Source organism: Orycteropus afer, unplaced genomic scaffold, assembly GCF_000298275.1.
Source record: "Orycteropus afer afer isolate SDZICR_OR568_19922 unplaced genomic scaffold, OryAfe1.0 scaffold00020, whole genome shotgun sequence".
NCBI classification, from domain to species: Eukaryota; Metazoa; Chordata; class Mammalia; order Tubulidentata; family Orycteropodidae; genus Orycteropus; species Orycteropus afer.
The window spans coordinates 7,172,032-7,194,247 of record NW_006921607.1 but is presented as its reverse complement, the minus strand read 5'-3'; the positions used below and the strand labels follow the sequence as shown (position 1 = coordinate 7,194,247).

General features: G+C 49.6%; 2 protein-coding genes across 2 annotated transcripts; both read left to right on the top strand.

Annotated features, from left to right (window-relative positions):
* The first annotated feature begins 5,761 nt into the window (after positions 1 to 5,761).
* On the top strand, positions 5,762 to 10,035 carry PLAGL2 (PLAG1 like zinc finger 2). The gene is made up of 2 exons (XM_007934541.2): positions 5,762 to 6,021; positions 8,805 to 10,035. The coding sequence occupies exons 1-2, from the start codon at positions 5,762 to 5,764 to the stop codon at positions 10,033 to 10,035; spliced, it is 1,491 nt and encodes a 496-aa protein (XP_007932732.1).
* Positions 10,036 to 16,813: 6,778 nt separating this feature from the next.
* Positions 16,814 to 17,905, top strand: LOC103191704 (putative testis-specific Y-encoded-like protein 3). The gene is made up of 2 exons (XM_007934540.1): positions 16,814 to 17,188; positions 17,243 to 17,905. Exons 1-2 carry the CDS (start codon positions 16,814 to 16,816, stop codon positions 17,903 to 17,905), a joined length of 1,038 nt encoding a protein of 345 aa, XP_007932731.1.
* The last annotated feature ends 4,311 nt before the right edge of the window (positions 17,906 to 22,216 follow it).

Sequence of the window (22,216 nt, the reverse complement as noted above, 5' to 3'; positions counted from 1 at the left end):
GTCCGGCCGCTGAGCGGAGGCTGAGAAGGAAGGAGGGACGCGAGCGTCCGCCCCGCTCCCGGCGATCCCCGCGCGCCGCCCGCGCACCGTCCGGGCCGCTCTAGCCCGCGGGCGGGCGGGACCATAGAGAACCCGCGGCACCGCCCCCACCACAGCCGGAGCGCCCGCTCGCGCGGCTCCCACAATGCACCGCACAATGGCCCGACCGCCGCCACTACCGGGGCCTGAGCGGGCCTGGCTGAGCCGGAGCGCGGCCCGGCCCGCAGCGCGGGGCCCCGAGCGCGGTGAGTGCTGGCGAGGGCCCCGGGAGACGGCGGGGAGCGGGGAGGGGAGCAGTCTCGTTGCGCCCGCGCGCCCGGCACCTGGAGCGGCGGAGCCCCTTATCTCAGGCCCCTCAGCGCAGTCGCCTACCCCCCGGACTGGGGGCCCTGGCGTCAACCCGGGCCCAGATACGCCCCAGGGTGACAAAAACTACCCCTGAACCTGATACCTAGGTCTGAGGGACCCGAATAAGCCCTACTGGTCCCCTCCCTCCAAAAACCTAGAGACTCAGCCCTGAGGGTCCCCCACTCCCGACCCTCAGGCTCCCTGGAGACCCAGATAACGCGTTGCTGACCGAACCGGGACCCGGGTCTGGGGGACTCAGATAAGCTGCACCTGCTCCCTCCCCTCGGACACGCCTACTCAGACCCACATACCCCCTTCTTTTCCACTCCATAGAATCCCTTCATTACTCTCTGTTTCATTTCTCAGACCTGCATAACCTTTTTGGAGGCTTCCCTCAAATTCTTGGGTCTGGAGAGCCCCCAATAAGCCCTACCTATATTTGCCTTCTCAGTGACGATACCACCAAACCGTAGACATGGGTCTGGATCCCCATTCTGAGAGTCTCATGAAACTCAGAGAATTCTTTTCTTACTGTCCTCAGCCCCTGGAGCCCTCTAGCCCTTAGGACCCTTCTCTCGTTCTTTAAGGCATGCCTTAAAGACTGGGATAATTCGCTCCCAATCCTGGCGATACTTGCCCTTCTTCACCATCTCTGAGACCCCCCTCCAGAACTGCTCTTGATCTGCCATTCACTCCCATCTCTCTTAACCCCAATGGAATTTATTGCCTTTCCTACCACCCAGTGGGGTGGTCCAGAAGCTGGCTTGGGAGCCAGGCTGTGACTCCAGCTTGGTAGGGAAAAGGGACCTATAAGGCAGAGGATAAGGGACAGCTGCATCGGGGAAGCTGTTGGCGTTTTCACCTGCAGGTGTAGCCTGTCCACTGGCTTGTGTGTTTTTCCACCTGTCAGCCTGGAACTGATGGAGTCTGAGCTGGCCTTGAATTTCTCATGTCCCCCTCCACCCAAGGGGAGGAGGCCACCAGGTGGAGTGACAGTGGGGGGCTGTCTAGTCAGGTGTTCTCCCCATAAAAGTGGGGCTGTGGTGAGTAGCAGCCATTTGCTCAGAGCAGCCTCAGGAGTGGGAGGCAGTGGGAATCAGAGGAAATAATGAATTAAAGGGACCCCGAAGAGGGCTTGTCTACAATGGCAGAAGAACTATCTGACCCAGAGTAAATCCAACCCCAGTTAATCCTGTTTGATGTCTCTTGGAATGATGCAAGTCCTTGAGACTCTCCAGCCTCCCTGTAATTTAATTCTCCTACCACTCTGCATTGTGTGTGTGTGTGTGTGTGTGTGTGTGTTGCGGGGGTGGGGTGGGGTGGGGGGAGCAGCTATTCCCTTCCCCGTTTCCTTCCCACTGTTTTCCAGCCAGTGTGTCTTGGATTTGTTTCTGGTGCTCAGGTCAGGATCTTTCTCTCTCTCTCTCAAAGTCTATTTATAGTTTCCCAGTTGCTATTTTGGGTTCCACTTAAGGGAAGGTTCTGTCCACCCAAAGGAACAGTTCCTGGGTGGGTGTGTTTCCTCTTCGGCAGGTGTTGAATCCAGTTCTTCAGATCCCCAAGTAGCTCTTGGGCAGGAGGGATAAAAGCTATTTTAGGGTAGTCACTGAAGTGGAGCTGTTAATCCTCTGTGGGTCTCTCTTGTTAAGAACACTCAGAGATTAACCCTTTTCTTGCTGCAGGGACTATCAACAGTTTGGGGGGGAGGTTGGGAAAATTGAAGTGAGGCATCAGAAGGTGGGAAGGTGCAAGTCAATACAAAGGCAAAAATAATAGCTCCCTTTTGTTGGGCACTTAAAGCAGAGGGCCAAGCCCTGTGCTTAGCCCTTTGCATACCTGACTAAAATAATCCTCACAACAAGCCTGTGAGGTAAGTATTTTTAGGTTTACAGATGAGGAAACAGACTAATAATGGAGAAAGAACGTAGTTTCTATAGAGATGATGTAACACCATAAAAACTAGTTTCATCAGAGGTCAGCAGGCATCATGGCATATAACAGAAGATAGACTGAAAGGCAATGTGTCTCTTGGCTTCCAAAGGGCCATACGCAGTTTTTAGCAGACATTCCTATTTTGGGAATGGAGCCTTAACAATAAAAGAGGTTCCTAAAGTCAGCATGTGGAAGAACTCTGGCCCAGGAGATGGTGCTGGAGGAAGGTCAAGTAAGGGGCGGGGAGACTGGATAAAGGGGATGTGCTGAGGGTTAGTTGTGAGGGAAGAGGGGAAGGTTACATTCTGGGGAGATACTGGGAAGGGAAGGAAACTTACTCTGAGGCCTGAGAAATGACATTAAGGGAATGGGGAAAAGTACTGCTACTCAGGCCCTGTGCAGGAAAGAGGCAGATGCAATTTAGGCCTCACAGTGTGCACTGCATGTATTCAGCACACGTTTTATGCTAGACACTTTGAGGAGTTGCTTGATTTGCCACAATACCCCTATAGGTAGGAAGAAATACTTTAGAAATTGGGGAAACTGAGGTTCAGAGAAATAAAGTAGCTTGCCCATAGTTTCATAGCCCGTAAGTGGAAGCTCTTGTTGAGAGCAAGTCCAAGGTTCTTTCCATGCTGCCTTCCTCCAGATCAGGTGCCAGAAGGAATCGTAGGCTGAACGTACTCTGAGCTATACCAGTAAATGGGAGGGATTGTGTTTGCTTTATGGGAACAGGTTCTGTCAGCTTCTCTACAGTTGTTAAGGTTAGAGTGTGAGACCAGAAGAGCAGCTTTCAAAGAGCAGAATTCTTTCACAGTTTTGCCGAGGAAGGAGAAGTCTGAAGGAAAAGGCCTTCTGGTTATATGAGACCAGCCAGGAATCTCCCTGGTTCAGAGGAGTTTGCAGACAAAGGACAGGGGAAGAAAGACCAGACCCCCAAAAGGGTTCCCAAGGTAACACTAGTAGCTTTGGTTTTCCAACATCCTGTCAGTGATGGTAGGTAAGGACTTCACTGTGCCTTTTAAAAAGCTTAGGGGAGTAGGATGAGGGTGTTGGCTGTTTTCTTTTGAAAGCCACAGCCCATTAAATGCAGATCAAGGCGAGCACATGGCTGCTGCCCTCCTCCTTTTGGTTCTCTATCAGTGCAACAACCTCATGAGCTCGCCTTAGCCACCACCACCAATCTCTTTCCTAGAAGCCCATTACTCACTCTTTCAGTAACAGCACACTAAACTGCTGTGTCTTGTTTGTGCTTGTACAAGAGAACAGATGAGGTGGACGTGTGGGAGGTAGGGGACGTACCGTTCTCTTTCTGAGTTTGTGTGGAGTTTCCAGGGCTACACTTCCCTCACATCAGCCAAAGTGATGTGACTCGCTTGCCTTCCCTCTGGCTGCCATTTTCCAACTTCCTGGAGGCTGAGATACATGATTTCAGAGATCAAGGGAGACCATAATTTGACTTGAAGGTAGAGAGGAAACTCACCAAATCCCCCAAAGTAGATATACACACTTGTGCTCTACTCAATTCCAAGGTATATAGTAATGTCTGGTATTATAAACGGATAATTCCACTCTTGAAAAGGAGGAGGGAGCTTAAACAATGAAAGCCAGACATCAGAGGCCTTTGAGGTTTAGAGTGAAGCAGGCAAATATGCCATGATGACTCGAAGGCTCAAGTGGGACTAGTTTTTAGTGCTACCTGTCCCTCCCCGGCACGTGACTCATGCAAAATGCAGCCTCCTTTGTGCAGATCTTTCTGGGTAAATCTCCACTCGTGATGGCGAAATGTTTATCATATTACATTGCAATGTTTCTTCAACAAGAGGAATGGTTCCTGAACAGGACGTAGCTCATGTTAATGATGAGCAAAGCTCTCTGGGTCATAAACCCGCTGATCCCATCATCTCGTTCATGGCCAGTCTGTTGGATGAAATGGTCACTGTAAGCAGCAGGTGCTGATGAGCTGAGCAAGCGTTCTCTGGCCCACAGCTGGTTCATGAGGTTGGAGCCCTCCCCAGATCCTCATGGACAAACCCCAGACACCCCCTTTGCTCCCTTCACGTAGAAAAACCTCATGATCAAATTTTGGCATAACTTCTTTGATGGGAATCCCCCTGTAGTAGCAGGTTGTATTGCAGTTGGTAATCTGTGGTGAGCCTGTGAATATGAAATTTGGTCTGTTGTCCCCCATTTGAACATCAGTACGGTAACTCCCATCCTCCTCTCTGAGTTGGTGCCAGGAAAGGAGTTGTATCACCTATACTTGAGCCTTTCCACTACCCAATAAGAGAAGAACTCAGAATTGAAGAATTTGGCGCCCCACTTTGGAAGGGCTGCGAACCCAGTTTAAACTAGAACTTTCTGGGCATAAGTTAACCCCTGAGAATCAAGTTGTAGTCATTCACTAATTCATTGATCTGAAAAAATGTTGAGATTCATTGTCTAGATGATAGACATATGGAGGTGAAACAGATGTGATCTGAGTCCTCAAAGAATCGGCGTCCGATGGAGGAGACTAAATAATTCTAATGCAAGTATGTTACCTGTTCATAATGGAGAAATGTTCACATGCTATAAGTATCCATAGGAAGGGCCACTTAGCACCTCATGGTGTCTGGCAGGCTCTGCTTAGGAGGCATGGCCTGGGCCTCCAGAAAAAGAGACCCAGAGAGGTAACAGAGGTCAGGGTATGACCAGTACTGGTTCAGGAGAAATGCTAAGAGTCTGTCATTCCTCCTCAGGCAGAACCTCCTAATTGTGATATGCTGCTAAGAAACACATCTAGCCCCAGTTCCTAAGGCAGGGGCTGACTTTTCAGGGTGTAAGATTCTTAAGTAAAGGTCTTCCCTTTTGGACGTTTCATTGCTCCTTAGCACCTTCATGAAGAGGAGAATTGTGGGGAGTGTGTATGAGGGGGAGAAAGGCCAAGGAGGAACTGCTGTCTCTAGGGTTAGTGGAAAGGATGTAAATAAAAGTGAAGTCAGAAGAGTTTGGAGTTTTAGGGCTTTTACTTTCTTAGATCATCTCATTTCTTATTGGACTAGATGGTACTAGTACTAACAGTTTTCACTAAGCACTTACTAGGTTCTCAGCCTTTGGCTGAGTGCTTTATATTCATTATCTCACTTAATCTTCAGACATCCCTGTGATTTAGGGGATCGTTATACCCATTTTATAAATGAGGAAACAGCTCAGAGAAGTAAATAATTTGCTGGAAGTCAAACAGCTTCTAAGTGGAAGGGCTGGGATTGGAGTCAGGATCTGTCTGCCTCCAGAGCTCATGTTTTCCTGGTATTGTGGTCACTAACACCAGGTGTTCTGATGTTTCAGGTGAAAAGATTGTTTTCTGAAGGCTGCGTTGGATGCCGTGACAGCAGAGAGCCCGTGTGGAGCTGATGGGGAGGCTTTCTGAATAACATGGCCCTTCGCCGTTAGCCTTGCCATGACCACATTTTTCACCAGCGTCCCCCCCTGGATTCAAGATGCAAAGCAGGAGGAGGAAGTGGGCTGGAAACTAGTTCCCAGGCCTCGGGGCCGGGAGACAGAGAGTCAAGTGAAATGCCAATGTGAAATCTCGGGGACAACCTTTTCAAATGGGGAGAAGCTGAGGCCTCATAGCCTCTCCCATCCAGAGCAGAAACCGTATAGCTGCCCTCAGCAACACTGTGGCAAGGCTTTTGCCTCCAAGTACAAGCTGTATAGGTAGGTGGCACTCACTGACTTCTTCCTGCCCCAGGATTCCCAGAGGACAAAACCAGAGACCCCACTGAACATGGGTTTTATTTGTGGCAGATGAGTGGAGGTTAGTTTGTCCCATAAGTTTACCTTGAACGCCAACCATCTGGTTATTCTCTTGGAAAAAAAAAATTTATCTATGTTATCTGTCTGTCTATATATAAACAGTAGACTCTGAGTACAGTGTCAAACAGCCATGAATAATCTAGACTGAACCTTTTTTTCAATACTACTTTCTCGACTCCTGTCTCAGAACTTTAGAACGAAAAGCAGACCCTGGTGCAGCCTGTCAGTTTTAAAGTGGAGACTCAGAGAGGGGAAGTTACTTACCCTAGATCACATAGCTTCTTATGTGGAAGCTCAATTCCAGGTCCTGCAGTGCCTCCTCTGCTAAACCAGTCTGCCACTTAGATCATTACTTCTCTCTGTAGAGTCCCTGTTGCCCTCTGGGTCAGTGGCTTTTCTGAAAGTTTGAAGCTAAGAACCTTATTTAAAGTGAAATAGAATGTAAAAGCCCAAGAGTAAAGTAGACGTGGCAGAGCAGCTTTGGTGGCCTTGGTGGGTTGGGGGCTCCAGTCAGAAGTTCCTTGGATTTTATCCTTGGCTTTCCATCAGAGGAACCATGCGTGCCCTTCACAAATGAAGTAGGCCTGACGCAGTCCTCCAGCCATCCATTCATCTACCCAACTATTATTGAGCTCTTGCTTCATACAGACACAGTGCTCAGTGCTGGGGACAGAGTAGTGAGCCAGTTTATCGTCTAATCGTGGAGACAGACAGCAAACAAATAAATATGTGAACAAGATGACTACCGAAAGCCTCAGTTTATCATCTGAGTAATAGGAAGAAACTAAAACAGGTGACAGACAGTGTGGTGGCTAGGACTGACCTCATGACAGTTCTTTCGTCCTTAGAAATGCTTTGATTCTCTGTGTGGGCCTGTCTCAGATGGGCTCTAGTCAGGGCATCTCTTAGACTTCCTCTAAGAGGTGACTTCCTTCACCTCTTAGACTTCCTTAGTGACAGTCTGGATGGCAGTGGGAGGCTGCAGGAAAGGTCCTGGTCCAGGAAGCAGGAGTCCTGACTCTTCCTATAAACCATTATGTGACCTTAGGCAACTTACAGCCTCTTTGGGCCTTAGTTTCCTCACCTGAAAAATGAGGGGAATGGACTGTAGGTCACTCAGCACCTCCCCCTTGTTTGTTATGTCAGTTGTGTCATGGGAGGTTAATGGTAACCCTCATAGGCTTGAGCATTCTTGAATATGAGGGGAGTGGGTGTGTTTGTTACCCTTCAGGTAGGCAATCACTGGGTGCTGCACTGCTGATAGCTGTGGCATACCTGAGTACCAAGAAGGTCTGTGTTTAAATCTGGCCTCTGTCACTTACTGACTAGTGGGTGGAGCTGCCCTGCATGCCAGCCTTCTCATCTGGAGAACAAGGTTAATGACAGCTCACACAGGGCCTGGCAAGCAGTAAGCCCTCGAGGTCTTGCTGAGCTGACTGTGAATGTACAGTGGTGGTGGTTGTTGTTATGTGCCCTCGAGTCAGACCCGACTCACAGCAACCCCTCCTTGGGTTTCCCAGGCGGTATCAGTACAGAAGTAGATTGCCCAACCTTCCTTCCAAGGAGTAGATGGTGGGTTTGAACCACCAGCCTTCTGGTTAGCAGTCAAATGCCTTAGGCACTATGCTACCAGAGCTCCTGAATGTACAGTGGAGCTGGTTACAATTCCTGGACTGGTTTATATGGCAAACAATTCAAATGGTAGAAATAGGCATGTGGTGAAAAATGAGCTCCTCACACTCGAGGTCACTGTTCCTCTGTTCTCTCCAGGCAACTGGTGGGGTTAGTTTCTAGTGTGTCTTTTCTGAGACATTTAAATATGTATGTAGTCTCTGTTGATTTTCAAAAGGGGTTGTAGCACACAATTTCCCTTTATTGTTTCATGGTTTGAAAAAAAAATTGACTTTATTTTTTAGAGCCATATTGATTTATAAAAACAACGGTACAGACAGTGGAGAGTTCCCCTATATCCTCTCTTCTCTTGCAGTTTCTCCTTTTATTAGCATTTTGCATTTGTGTGGTATATTTTTTTACACTGATAAACCAATTTTGAAACATTATTAACTAAAGTACATAGTTTACGTTAGGGTTCAGGGTCTCATGTAATGTGTCATTTTTATTTTTAAATTTAATTTTTTGAAAAGGAAATTTACATGATTCAAAATTCAAAAGGTAGTAAAAGGTATATAGTAATATTCTCCATCACACCCAGCCATAAATCACTCAGTTCTCCCCGTTGGCAACCAGGTTGTCCTTTCTTAGATGTCCTTCCAGAAATATTTTAAGGATGTACAAGCAAATGTACCTGTGTTTCCCCCTTTTTTATATACATCATTCCATTCTACATGCACTATTCTGCCTCCTTTTTTCCACTTAGTATTTTCGAGAGACAAGTGGCTTCGTTTTTTTTTTTTTTTAATTGAAAAAAGTGTTAATGGCCTTACTGTAATATAGCTAGTTTCCTTTTGATGGACATTCCACTTTCTTTTGCTACTGCAGATAGTACTGCAAAAACAGCAGTACATATGATCTTGCATGGTTGGATATCGATAGTTTTCTATTCTATTCTATGGCTCTACCATAATTTTTGTATCTTGTTTCCTGTTGATAGATACTCAGTTGTCCAGCCAGCCCTTGTGATCTCTCTTTCTGCTTTCTCCCCTATTCTCTATCCCTACCCCCAGGCACATGGCCACCCACTCAGCCCAGAAACCCCACCAGTGCATGTACTGTGATAAGATGTTTCACCGCAAGGACCATCTACGGAACCATCTGCAGACCCATGATCCCAACAAAGAGGCCCTCCACTGTTCTGAGTGCGGTAAGAATTACAATACGAAGCTGGGCTACCGGCGCCACCTGGCCATGCATGCCGCCAGCAGTGGCGACCTCAGCTGCAAGGTGTGCCTGCAGACCTTTGAGAGTACCCAGGCCCTGCTAGAGCACCTGAAAGCCCACTCACGCCGGGTGGCAGGCGGTGCCAAGGAGAAAAAGCACCCCTGTGACCACTGTGACCGGCGGTTCTATACTCGTAAGGATGTGCGACGGCACCTAGTGGTACATACAGGCCGTAAAGACTTCCTGTGCCAGTACTGTGCCCAGCGGTTTGGCCGCAAGGACCACTTGACACGGCATGTTAAGAAGAGCCACTCGCAGGAGCTGCTCAAGATCAAGACAGAGCCAGTGGACATGTTAGGCCTGCTCAGCTGCAGCTCCACAGTCAGTGTAAAGGAAGAGCTGAGCCCTGTGCTGTGCATGGCCTCTCGGGACATGATGGGGGCCAAAGCCTTCCCTGGCATGTTGCCTATGGGCATGTATGGTGCCCACATCCCTACCATGCCCAGCACGGGTGTACCACACTCCCTGGTGCACAACACGCTGCCCATGGGTATGACCTACCCTCTGGAATCCTCTCCTATCTCTTCCCCAGCTCAGCTCCCTCCAAAATACCAGCTTGGATCTACCTCATACTTGCCTGACAAATTGCCCAAAGTGGAGGTGGATAGTTTTCTGGCGGAGCTTCCTGGAAGCTTGTCTCTTTCATCTGCCGAACCCCAGCCCGCCTCACCTCAGCCGGCGGCAGCTGCGGCCCTCCTAGATGAAGCCCTGCTCACCAAGAGTCCCGCCAACCTCTCTGAGGCCCTCTGCGCTGCTAATGTGGACTTCTCCCACTTACTAGGCTTTCTTCCACTCAACCTGCCCCCATGTAACCCACCTGGGGCCACAGGAGGCCTGGTCATGGGCTACTCCCAGGCCGAGGCACAGCCCCTCCTTACCACTTTGCAGGCTCAGCCTCAGGATTCCCCAGGGACTGGGGGACCTCTGAACTTTGGGCCGCTGCACTCCTTGCCTCCTGTCTTCACCTCTGGCCTGAGCACCACCACCCTGCCTCGTTTCCACCAGGCATTCCAGTAGCACCCAACGAAGCCCCCCAGCTTGGTCCGTGGCTCTGTCAGGGAGCTTCAGTACCCCCATCCTCATCCCCTATGAAGGCAGCTGAGCTTTCAGAGCTGGGTTCAAAGAGAAAAAATGTCCAGTGTCTATATGGAGCACTTGGTTTGGGGGTTCAGTCTCTAGCATCAATTCCAAGAGGAGCCTTGAGCCCCAACCCCATGAAAAGATCTCATATTGTAGGACTTCAGGATTTTTTTGTTTTTTCCTCTTCTAAATGATCTGAATCAGGAGCCACACTTAGCCCTCTTCTCCAAAACATCAGAACCTCCTTTTCTTTGGGGAAGAGGGAGGCCTTTTGGAGATGCAGAAATGATGAGAGTTTCACCTCAGATGACCTCGAGAGAAATAGCCCAAGAAGCCTGCCTTCTGGTCTGACCTGCAGGCCTGACAGCATCAGTTGGTCAGGCCCCGCTGCCAAGGGTCACATGGCTCCATGGTCTGCCCTAGCCACCGGGCAGAAGAGGGCCTCTGTCCTTCCCCACCACCTCATCCCTCCTGCACCAACACCTCCATTTTCAGTCAGTGTTGTTCAGCAACGGTACCGTTTACAGAGTCACCTCAGACATACCATTTCACCTCCCTTGCCGCGCTGTTAGCCTTAGAATGATTGCAGTGAACGTTGTTTACACACCGTGAATCCATTCCCACCAGTCCATTCCAGTTGGCACCAGCCGGAACCATTTGGTACCTGGTGTTAATTGGAGCCCTGTTTACACGGCGGAGTCGGGTCTCACTGACTTCTCTTCACTTGAGGTCACATTTTTTTCCCCTATGGGGAAATAAACTGACTTTGGACTGCTTCAGTCTCTGCCATCTTCCATGACTGCGTCAGTTCCCGCCTTCCCCGGCAGTGTCCACAGGAGACAGGCAAGAAGATTGGAGCAGTTTCTCACAGGTCTGAAATTCTGTTTTTCTGCAAGTACATCATGGCCCCCTCATCCTCATTTTGAACTGGAGATGGGAAGACATGGAAGGCGTGTGCTCCATCATCACTTCTATTCCTGCCCCACCCTGAGCATCAGGAGCTAATACTACTAGTCATGGAAGCAGGGATTCTGGGTTCTAGGCTGGTGTGGATAGCCAGGGAGAGGGCATGAACCCCTTATTTGTCTCCTACATGTCCCTTTTTCAGGAAGCTGTGGATTGTTGGAAGAAGAGTTTTCAGAAAGTTAGGACTGGGCAGATAGAGTTGAGTCCTAACTTGTGGTTACATCGTTGCCTCCAATACCAAACCTTTTCTTATCCACAATGTTTTTCCTGTCTCCTCCATTTTGTAGTCCCCATGGACTCGGCCACTACATAGTCACCTCTCTGCTCTCGGTCAAAGAACTTTCATCTTCCCCTGTGGTCCCCCTCGGTTTTGCCCCCAGCTGCCCAGCAAGGTTTCTTGCACCAAATGATTAGTTCTCTTCTAATTTGTGGGGCTCCCCTGCAACAGACAGCAGAGCCCTTCCCCGGGAACCCAGCCCAGCCCCATCCCTGCTTCCTCTCAGTTTCATGTGGGCTTTGCTTTTCCCACTGTGGGAGGGAGGCAGCTCATGGACCACCACAATGGGACCCTCTTGAGACACCTGCACTCTGATCAGAAACACACTTCTACCTCTTCACTGTTTACTCCTACACATGCGGCCAGCATTTTCTGGGCACTTCTCTTAAGCAGGTGCCTCATGCTGGCTTCTCCACTAGGGTTTCAGGACAGACTACCGAGGAACTGCCTCATCATTCAAGCCTCAGCCTTCTTCCAGTCTTTCTTCTTTCTATCTAGAAATCACTTTGGTTTACCATCAGGGACTGAGCAGGTCCAAGACCAGGTTTCTGTTCCTGTCCAGGCCAGTACTCTTTGTTTGAGGTGAAAGCCTTAAAACTTAGCTTCCCTGACCCCTAATTGGAAGCAATATGGAGTGAATAAGCATGTTTTTATTTAGGCAGGGTAGCTTGGGATACCTTAAAATATATATATATATATATAAATATATAAATGTCTGGCCAGTTAGAATCAGACTAGGCAATTTGCATCTAAAAATTACTTTCAGTGAGTCCCAGGGACTAATTAAGGTTTATTTAAAAAAAAAAAAAAAAAATTAAAAAAATAGCGTCCACCTTGGTACGCAGCCACCTCCTGCATGCTATGCATGTTATCGGGACTCGTATTACAGGAAATGGCATGTGGGAGTCCACTGCTGGCATTCTCCTTGCCATATCTGGTCTTCACCACTAGGCCTAGCAACCCTCCTCCCACTCCCTGCCACCTTCCCTGCACCCTTGGTTCACAGAGGCAAATGGGCCTCAGAATATAAAATCCTAGGCTGTAAAAGGAGTCCTCTCCTCACTGCCTGCTCTTTACTGTCTCTTGAAATTCTTTTCCTCCATCAGTGATGCTGGGAAACTCATAGGACAGACAAAGCAACTATTTAAAACCTTGTACTGGGGCCTCGCTCCTCTTCATCTCCTCCCCTCCCCTCCCCTCTTCACTTGCATTCTGTGACTCCTCTTCCCTCAGTGTCCCTATCATTGTGAACTTGCTGGTGCACAGGAACATCTGCTTTCATCTTTTTTTTTTGACCATGGCCACCCAACTGTTTCTTAAACCTCCCTTCCAAAATTAAAAAAAAAAAAAAAAAAGCCTCATTGGCCTGGTTGTTCAAAGGATAAGACTAGCTTTGCTGTACACTCAGTACTCAAACCCACTTCAGTACCCTTACTGAGGCCATGAGAGCTGGAGGGGTATCTGCCCAGAAGGCAGCCATGGCATGTAGGAAAGACCAAATAGGGACCAGAAAAAAGGGGTGATGGTCCCTTTCCCTGCCATCTCCCCCAGCCTCTGTCAGTAATGCGCTGCCTTGAGTAGGGGCAGGCCCCTTCCAGTCTACACAGTAGCTGCTTGGTGGGTGTAGTGCTGGGGGCTGGTGGGGATGGGGGTGGCATGCCCAGATGTGTCAGCTCAAAGGATCTCCACCCCGTTGAAGTGGGAAGCAGGGAAAGGAACACCAAGGTGGTTTTTTTTTGCCCCCTCCCTCAACCTTTTACAAATGGCAATTTGTTAATGGAAATCTGGGAAGCAGGTGTGATTGATTTTTTGCTGGTAGATATTATCCTAAATTGAAGATCTCCCATTGCCCTGACCTTTCCTGGTAACCCTTTAGCTCCTCCCCTTTTGGTAGCTGTTTTTTTCTGCCCCTACACCTCCCCTCTTATCTAGGAGCTGTTTTTAAGCACGATTTTTTTTTAAACAGTTTATTTTGTACAGGATCAATATTTTGCTTTTTAACAAGGATATTTATGTAATAAGAAACTTTGCCTTAGGCAGGTGTTGGCCAGAAAAGTCCAGATTCCTCTGGGACCCCACCCTGGCCTCTCCTGGAGCTCTGAACCTGCTGTGGAAGGACTTGGCCATGACCTTCACCACTGGAGGAGGGTCTGGGGAGAGGGCAAGGGCGGCACTGGTCCTGATGGCGGAAGGACTCGCTATGATCACCTAGTGCCTCTGCGAAGGGGTTGGGAGGAAATAGCCCACTCTAGTTCTTCAGGTGTCAGCCGATTTTCTTAGCTGATTGTCCTCACACTGCCTCCAGCTCTGAATATTCCGCACTAGAACTCATGAAACCACTTTTCATGCCCGTCCCTTCCAGTGGTCAAGGCTCTGGAGCCACTCCTTCGTAACGCCAGATTATTTAAAGAGAGTGAAATACAAGACAAAAACCTTCTAGCACTTTGTAAACACAGTGAATAACCTCTTGGAGTATTTTTGGCTTTATATAAAACAAGGTTTTTATTGTAAAATATAAGTGCCATTAGAAAAATGCACAAGGCGTATCTTTGTTAAAGTAGATTTTTCAATGTTTTACAGAATTACATTTTCCAAAAAAAAAAAAAATTTATAATGAAGTTGTTTATTAAAAACTTCTGAATGATGTGTTTGGAAGTTGTGAACCTTTCTGATGGGGAAGGGTTGGAGAGAGATGGGAAGACTTGGAATGTCCAGACATCCTCAGTGTCCACAGGATTGGCGAGTGTAGGGCAGACGGTAGCAACTCCTCCGTTAGCATCTTCTGCAAACTGTACTTTTAAATGAAAATAACTCAGTTGGCTGTCTTTGATGTAGGTGGCATCATTTTATCAGTTAATCATCTTTTGGATGCAAGGGTCAGAAAACCCAAATCAAATAAGCTTAAATAGTGAGCTTTTGTGTAACTGAAAATGCCCAGTGGTAGAGTCAGCGGTCTCTAAGATTGATCCAGCAGCTCAAACGTGGCTGGTCTCAGCATCCCTTTTTCCCTCTGGCCTGTTGTGCGCAGCTGTGACTTTAACCTCAGGCCCTACAGAGTGGCTTCCCCCTGAGTGCTGCCAGATTCCAGATTGCTCATTCTCACACAGTGCTCTCCAGGAGGAGAAAGGATCCCATCCAGGCTGTGGGAGAAGAGTCCTTTTGTTCACAGAAGCCCCAGTAAACATCTGTTCCATTGGCCCTGATGGAGTTCTGTACCATTCTAGAACCTGTCCCTATATCCAGTGATGACAAGACTAAGGGGAGGGGAGAAGTGATTTTCCAAAGGAAATTCCGGGTACTGTTAAGATGAGTGGATGTCCATTGTCCAAAAAAAGACAAAGGTCTACCATAGTCACCTACTGCCTAAGAGCTACAGCTGGTAAGTGGCAAAGTTAGGACTTACCTTGCCCACACTTGTGTCCAACCATTAGGTTCAAGCAGACTGTTGAGAGGCTGACAAGGCTTCACCTGATGGCATTGCTAGGTTAGACCTGAACATAGGTATTCATCACCATCCTGGGCCCTGTCCCTTGTGCTGAGATCCTCTCAGCCAGGGCACAGAATGAACTGGCTTTTCTGCGGTCTGGAACAAGTTACAGAGCCAGAGCTATAGAGTCAAACTGCCATTCACTCCCAGAGTCCAACTGAACTGCCAGTGGGGCATCAACAAGCTATCAGTGTGCTGGCATTTTGTGCAATACAAATGATAAATGAAAAATGGAGAAAAGATGGGAGTTGTCAGGGATTTCATATTACTTGGATCCACAATCAATGCCTATGGAAGCAGCAGTCAATAAATCAGACATCATGTTGCATTGAGCACATCTGCTGCAAGATCTCTTTAAAGTGTTTAGGAGCAAAGATGTCACTTTGAAGACTAAGGTGCAACTGACCCAAGCCATTGTCTTTTCAATAGTCTCATATGCATGTGAAAGCTGGACAATGAATAAGACATAAGAAGAATGGATGCATTTGAATTGTGTTGGGAAAGAATGCTGAAAATACCATGGACTGCCTAAAGAATGAATAAATCTGTCTTGGAAGAAGTATAGCCCGAATGCTCCTTAGAAGCAAGAATGGCCAGACTTTGTTTCACCTACTTTGGTCATGCTGTCAGAAGGAACCAGTCCCTGGAGAAGGATATCATGCTTCATGCTTGATAGAGGGTCAGCAAAAGGGAAGACCCTCAACAAGATGGATTGAGACAGTGGCTGCAATGATGGGCTCAAGCCCAGCAAGGACCGGGAAGATGGTGCAGGACCTGGCAGTGTTTTGTTCTGTTGTCCACAGGGTTGCTATATGAGTCAGAACCAATTCAATGGCAAGGTAGCAATTTTGTGTAAAAGGTAATGGACTGGTCCTTCATCTCTTTGGCCTTCCATTATACTTGACAAACATTAGCTGTCCACCTCGGGACAGTTAGGGAAATCCCACTAGAGAAGGGGATTTATATCCCAGGAGAGGTCTGGGAGGCTCAAATAAGGGAACTGCCTTATCCATTGGGTGAGAGAAGGTGGGGTGCTTTCTGGAGGAGACTCAGAGACTTCCAGGCAGAGATGGGGCCATTGGGAGCACCTACACCCCCACTGCACCCACAAGCGTGGGAGCTGAGACCACAGTAGTGCTGCTGTGTTTGCAGGGTCAGGGCTGCAGGGGCTGACCCACCCAGGGTTTCAGCTTCTTCAAGCACAGACCCTGAACTCTCGAGTCGGCTGGCACAGAGCAATAGCTCCTGAGCCTAGTACTACGTGTAAAGCAAGACCCGTCTTCTTTCAGCATCCAGCTGGCAAAGATCCAGTCACATAAGAGAAACCAGGCAGACACCCACTTGCTCCCTGGTTTGTAACCTTTTAAGTCCTTCCTTGCCCCAGACCTTTTTCAGTCTGACCAACCATTATCTGTGGCTTCCAGTTTGAGTCCGGGCAGTCTTTGGGATAGTTACCCCCTTGAGCCCTCTGCGTCCATCTGAGTAACTTATCCTGTGCAAGGAGCAAGTGTCCTACAGCCACAGTCAAATATGGAAGCCTAGCGAATCCCACCCGCCCACTCTGATCTGCGGAACAGAAATCACTTGGAGCGGTGGCTTTCCTAGGATAGTTCTATCTGTGCACGAGCGGGCCTTAGGTTTTTTCCTTGGTACCTGTCCAAGCTGCCCCTTGCTCGGTTCATCCCTTCACTTCTCTCTCAGGGGCCAGCATTCTACTAGTCCGGTGCCAGTTCTGCCCGGCGCCGGCGCTCGCCTCCCCCACAGGAAGCCCCCTATCCCTCCACTAGTCCTCCAGGCCCCTAGCCCGTCGCAGCAAGAAGGACCCTTTGCAGATCACATCCGGAAAAGGGGGCGTAAGGGGCGGAGCGCCACCGGAGGAGGAGACCGCGCCTCCCTGCCTCCTGCCCGCAGTACCGCTGCCCCCTTCCCCAGAGCCTGCAGGGTCGCCCGCGCGCCTGAACCCCAGGCTAGGAGTCCCGCAGGTGATGGCGGACGCGAGTGCGACGGGCCTGCAAGCCGCCGCATGCCCGCCGCCCGGCGCAGCGCAGGAGCGGGGTGGGAATCCAGCCCCTGAGGCCCAGGCCCAAGATGCAGGGGCGCGCGGGCGCCTCAGCCCCGCCGCGGACCCTGGGAGCGCTCCAGCTGCCCCTGGGCGCCAAGAAGTGGCCCCCTCGGTCACTGGCGGGATCCCGGAAAATGGCTCGGACAAGGACGAGGACGAGGCCCCAGAAACCTGTGGCGCAGAGGGGTGGGAGGCTCGGGCGGGAGCCAGGAGGAAGACCGAGGAAGTGACGACTGAGCAGGGCGCCATCTTGATGGAGGAGGTGGAGAAGCAGCAGGTGGGGGAGGAGAAGATGGAGGTGGGGGAGGAGAAGGAGGTGTTGGAGAATCTGGGGGCAGAGGAGAAGATGGAGGTGGTAGCAGAGGAGCAGGCGGTCCTGGGGCGCCTGAACCTTGATGGCCCAGTCGTGAACCCACTGGAGGCCGTGGGGGCCGAGGCCGACAGGGCCTACATCTGGCTTGAGCGCAGCTTCGGGCGGATGCGCAGGTTGCAGCTAGCCAGGAGGAGCTTCATTATACAGAACATTCCAGGCTTCTGGGTCACGGCCTTCCTGAACCACCCGCAGTTGTCAGCCATGATCAGCCCTCGAGATGAAGACATGCTTGGCTACCTGATGAATTTGGAGGTGAGAGAGCTGAGGCATGCCAGGACTGGCTACAAGTTCAAGTTCCGGTTTTGGAGCAACCCCTACTTCCGGAACAAAGTCATTGTGAAGGAGTATGAATGCAGATCCTCGGGCCGAGTGGTGTCTATTGCCACTCGGATCCGGTGGCACCGGGGCCAGGAACCCCCAGCCCTGGTACACAGGAACCGGGACACCGTCCACAGCTTCTTCAGCTGGTTCTCACAGCACAGCCTCCCGGAGGCAGACAGGGTTGCCCAGATCATTAAAGAGGACCTGTGGCGTAATCCGCTGCAATACTACCTGCTTGGGGATAGGCTGTGCAGAGCCAGGGGCGTAGCTCAGTGGCCCGCTGACATCCCTCCTAGGCCTTATGGGTTCCAGTCTGGCTAAATCCTGCCGTGGGACATGTTCCCTCCATAACACTTCCTTCAGTCTCTTGTGAACCTGTGCTTCAGCTGGTGAGGGACCCTATGCCATCTGCGTTCTCTTCTGTGCACTCTGGCTCCTCTGGGCGTTAAGTGTGCTCAGCTCCAAGACTCTGGCCTTCATGTTTCCATGGGGTCTTTTGTTTCAACATCATGTGGCCATCACATGCCACTGCTTCTATGCCATCACCCAGTGCTGTGGAAGGACATGTCATCAGCTTCATGGCCTGGACCTAACGGTGGCCGTGGCCTTCCCATCCGCTTTTGACACGGGCACCTATTCATTGTTAGGATGACCAGTGCATCGTCGGAGTGTACTACTTCAAGACCTCAACACACTGGGCTTTCTGTCATGTTGGCTGTGCTCAGGGTGGCCTCCCTGAGTCTCATCACCCAAGATGAATGAAGCAGGTGCATTTGCTGTTGGCTGCCCACCACAACTGGACGTTCCGTGGCCTGAACACCATGGGCCAGGCTTCCACCAGCTGGGCTGTTGGGCATCCGGCAGAGGGGACATGGAGCTGCACATGGCTCCTGAGCATGGATGAGGCCAAGGGCAGGAAGCAGCAAGCAGTGCATCTTCATGATCACGCCGCTCTTTCTACTGTGTGTTTGTCTTACGTTGTTGCCTGCTAGCAGCTGTGAAGGTCAGATTTTGCCCACGCTGCCATCAACCCCGCATCTGATCCCTGGTCTATAAGGACGTTATTAACTTCCTGTAGGCCCAGGTGGGCCACCTGCCAGTGCACAGAAACCCAGCTCCCAAGAACTCCTCCAAGCTGGTTTATCTGGGCATGTGCTTGAGGCGGAGACAGAAGTCTCCCTTTCTGGGCCCCAGTCACTGGGCCCATTCAGGAGCCAGGCCCTCTGCCTCAATGTTTTCCACCTGTCAGGCTGGGGATGCTGGGAAGGGGTGTTTCTGGTTATAAGGCCTGTCTGCGCCTGCCTGGAAAATGAACAACTGAAGCAGCAAGGTTTCTATGAACAGCTAATGACACAGGCTTTGCTGCATTTTCCTCTGTCTCCAGAGAGGGAGAGGTTGTCCTATAAAGTGTGTTGACAGTGTTTCCTTTGTCCCCTCGACTCCTTTAACAAAGTCTAGAACCTTCAGAAGGAGCTTTGGTGGTGTAGTAGGTTAGGCATTTGGCTGTTAACCAGAAAGTCAGCAGTTCAAACCTACCAGCTGCTCCACGGGAGAAAGATGGGGCAGTCTACTTCTGTAAAGATTTACAGCCTCAGAAACCCAATGGGGGTCAGTCTGAGTCAAAATCAACTTAAGGGCAGTGAGTTTTCGTTTGAGAGAACCTTCAAGGAGGACTGGGCAGGGCTAAAGGACAGAGACAGGAGCTCCAAGCCCCTCCCCCTGGGGGGGGGCAGGGAGAGTTCATTGTTTTCTTTTATGCTTTGTTTTGAGACTTAATTTATGCTCCAACTCCATGTTCTTCTCCCTCCCTTCCAGCCCTCCCAGCCCCCATATGCTTACGGGGCTGTTGTGCCTGTCTCATTTCTGGGGGACTGGTGACAATATCTTGGTCCTTTCCATGGACCTGGGGAGACTTTAGCCCAGTGACGGGGAAGGCACTCTAGACAGGGAAGGGGCAACAGAAGCCAGAGGGAGCTGGAAAGGCAGGGATGGCAGAGAACCATAGGGGTGGAGAGAGGAGAGCCCTGGAGTTTTCCTACCTCGTGATTCACCAGTAGGTTTGTAAATTAGAAAAACCACTAACAGACAGTGTAACTTTAAAGGTTCTCTTCCTCTCCCTCCCTCTCTCCTATGTGGCAACTGAATGATTTTTATTTCTGTTCTCACTTTCCCATTTTTTTTTCCCTTGGAGAAGTTGGGCTGCACAGGCCTGCTTGTTGCTTTTAGTTGTGAACATTTACAAGAACATCAGTGTAATTTTTCTGTGCTTTGGAAAATTGTTTGGAAACGATTCACCATTGTTAACTAAGATGCTATGGCCTGTTATTACTACCCGTACTTAGAAGTGGAGTTTGAAGAAGATGGTTTTGTAGGACTTAAGACTGTGAATTGTTACCATGTTTTGTGAGAAAACCTCCCAAAAGAAGTCTAACTCCAGATGGTCTGGTTGATTCAATCATGGCTGGCCATGTTGTGATGACGTTAACCATGACTGACATCTCTGCTGCTAAACAGAAATATTTGTGAGGTGGCTTTATCCAATCAGAAGTGGATTGGTGGACTTAGTTCTTCTCTGTGCATGATTAAAAAATAAAAACCTTTAAATCTGGGGGGAAAATAATTTGGATCATGTTCTTGTCCTGTCTAAAAACCCTTCACTGTTAAAAAAAAAAAAAAAAAAACCCTAATTTCTTATCAGGGCCGCAGAGCCCTGCATTTTGCATCCTGTCAGCTTCTCGCAGGCCTCTCTGCTAGCACATTCCAGCCTCCAAGGTGTTGTACTTGCTTTTCCCGCTTTCTGAAATTTTCTTCCTCCAGATACCCTCATCTCTGCCTCCCCCATTTATTCAGGCCCCAGTTCAGAGGGCTCCTCCACCTCGCCTGCCTGGAATAACCCTCCAGCCCCTTCCATCTCCCGTTCCCATCATGATTTCTCCTATCACTGGCTGCTCTCTGAAATGATCTTGTTTTCCCATCTGTCTGCTGCTTTGCCCCACGTTAAGTGTCCAGCACCTCATTTATTTATTTATTTTCACTTTTACTGTGGTGAACACATACACACTAAGACATTCACCAACCAACATAACAACTCCCATGTTTATAGCTCTAGGGACATTGATGACATTTTTCATTATTACTATCCTTTTCCAAAATACTCCACGACCATTAGCATAAACTCAATGCCTTGCAAACAAAAGCTTCCTTCCCCTTTGCCCCCCCTCTCCTACCCCTGGTAACCACTAATAATCTTTGGTTCATATGTGTGTGTGTGTGTGTGTGTGTGTGTATATAATTTTCTTTAACCTATCTAGGAATTCCACCCCCGCCCCCACCCCTGGTAACCAACAAAGAAAGTTTCCTTCCATATATAACCTTTCCTTGACTTACTACAATAGTGGACTAATACAATATTTGTCCCAAAGAACAAAGGGTTATTCTTGCCCAAAGGCTTTCAGTTGGGTGGAGAAGGGTGGAGGGTGATGAAGAGTGACCATTAACTTATCATCTAGCTGGAACACATCTGGGAAAGAAAAGGGGGTACTACTAATAGTTACACCAAGACAAGCAGCCTGAACTGGTAATGGTCACTCTCAGAAGACAGGACCCGACTAGGTCCAGCTTGGCATTCAGCTCACCCCAGCTGAATGTGCTATGGGATCAGAGACTTCTCTGAAGACGGGGCACTGGAGTTGGCCTTTGAGGACTGGGCAGTCGTTGAGAAAGTAGGATTGGAGAACTGAATTCTTGGCACAGCAAACATGAGAAAGTGACCAGGGAATGAAACTGCAGGATGTGTTCAGGGCACATAGCACGTGCCCTGAGTGTGGCTGTTTGGGGAAGGCAGGGCTGGTGGGTTGTTTGAGACCCGTTTCTACGAATAACAACTTGATGCCAAGCCACTGGCTGTGGACAGTGGGGAGGGGTACAGGTATGATTGAGAGGAGTGGGGAGCTCACAGGGCTGCTAGAGGCAAGGGGAGGTAAGTGTTTACAACTCCAGATCTCTAGTGTCTTCTGTTTGAGCCTTAATCCATCCGTCCAGGCTGCAGCTCCTCCAGGAAGCCCTCCATGACTGACCAGGCCACAACCACCTCTACCACTACCCAATACAATCCAGAGCCAGCGTTTTGGGCACTCCCGCCTGGCCAGGCTCCACCTTCTGGGTTTCTCTTTTGTTGCCAAGCACCTGTCCCTGACACTCCCCTGGGAATCAAAGTGAATCTCTAAGCAACTGGCGATCCTGGAAGTTGGTGTATGCATGGTTTGACTGCCCTGTACCTGGTGGTTGGCAGGTGCGTGTTGGCCCTAGCAGCCCAAATTTGAGCCCAAAGGCACCCTGCACCTCCTCAGGCCCTGGACAACGGTGCTTACCTCAACAGGCACTTACCTGCTGTCTCTGCTGCATGGCACCTTCCATCACACCCAGTGAGGGGAATGTTCCAGCTGCCCATCTAGGGAGGAGGAGCCAACTCCTGTGGCTTACTTGAGCATGCCTGCATTTACTCACTTGTATATTCACACAGGGAGCTCTGGTAGTGTAGTGCCTAAGGCACTTCACTGCTAACCAGAAGGCTGGCGGTTCAAATCCACCAGCCACTCCTCAGAAGGAAGATGGGGCAATCTACTTCTGTAG

What these genes read in the sequence shown, in the direction of transcription:
- PLAGL2 (XM_007934541.2), top strand. Translation starts at nt 5,762, where the DNA reads ATGACCACATTTTTCACCAGCGTCCCCCCCTGGATTCAAGATGCAAAG. An exon ending in TCCAAGTACAAGCTGTATAG is followed by an intron (nt 6,022 to 8,804) that starts GTAGGTGGCACT and finishes CCCTACCCCCAG; the next exon opens with GCACATGGCCACCCACTCAG.
- LOC103191704 (XM_007934540.1), top strand. Translation starts at nt 16,814, where the DNA reads ATGGCGGACGCGAGTGCGACGGGCCTGCAAGCCGCCGCATGCCCGCCG. An exon ending in TGGGGGAGGAGAAGATGGAG is followed by an intron (nt 17,189 to 17,242) that starts GTGGGGGAGGAG and finishes GAGAAGATGGAG; the next exon opens with GTGGTAGCAGAGGAGCAGGC.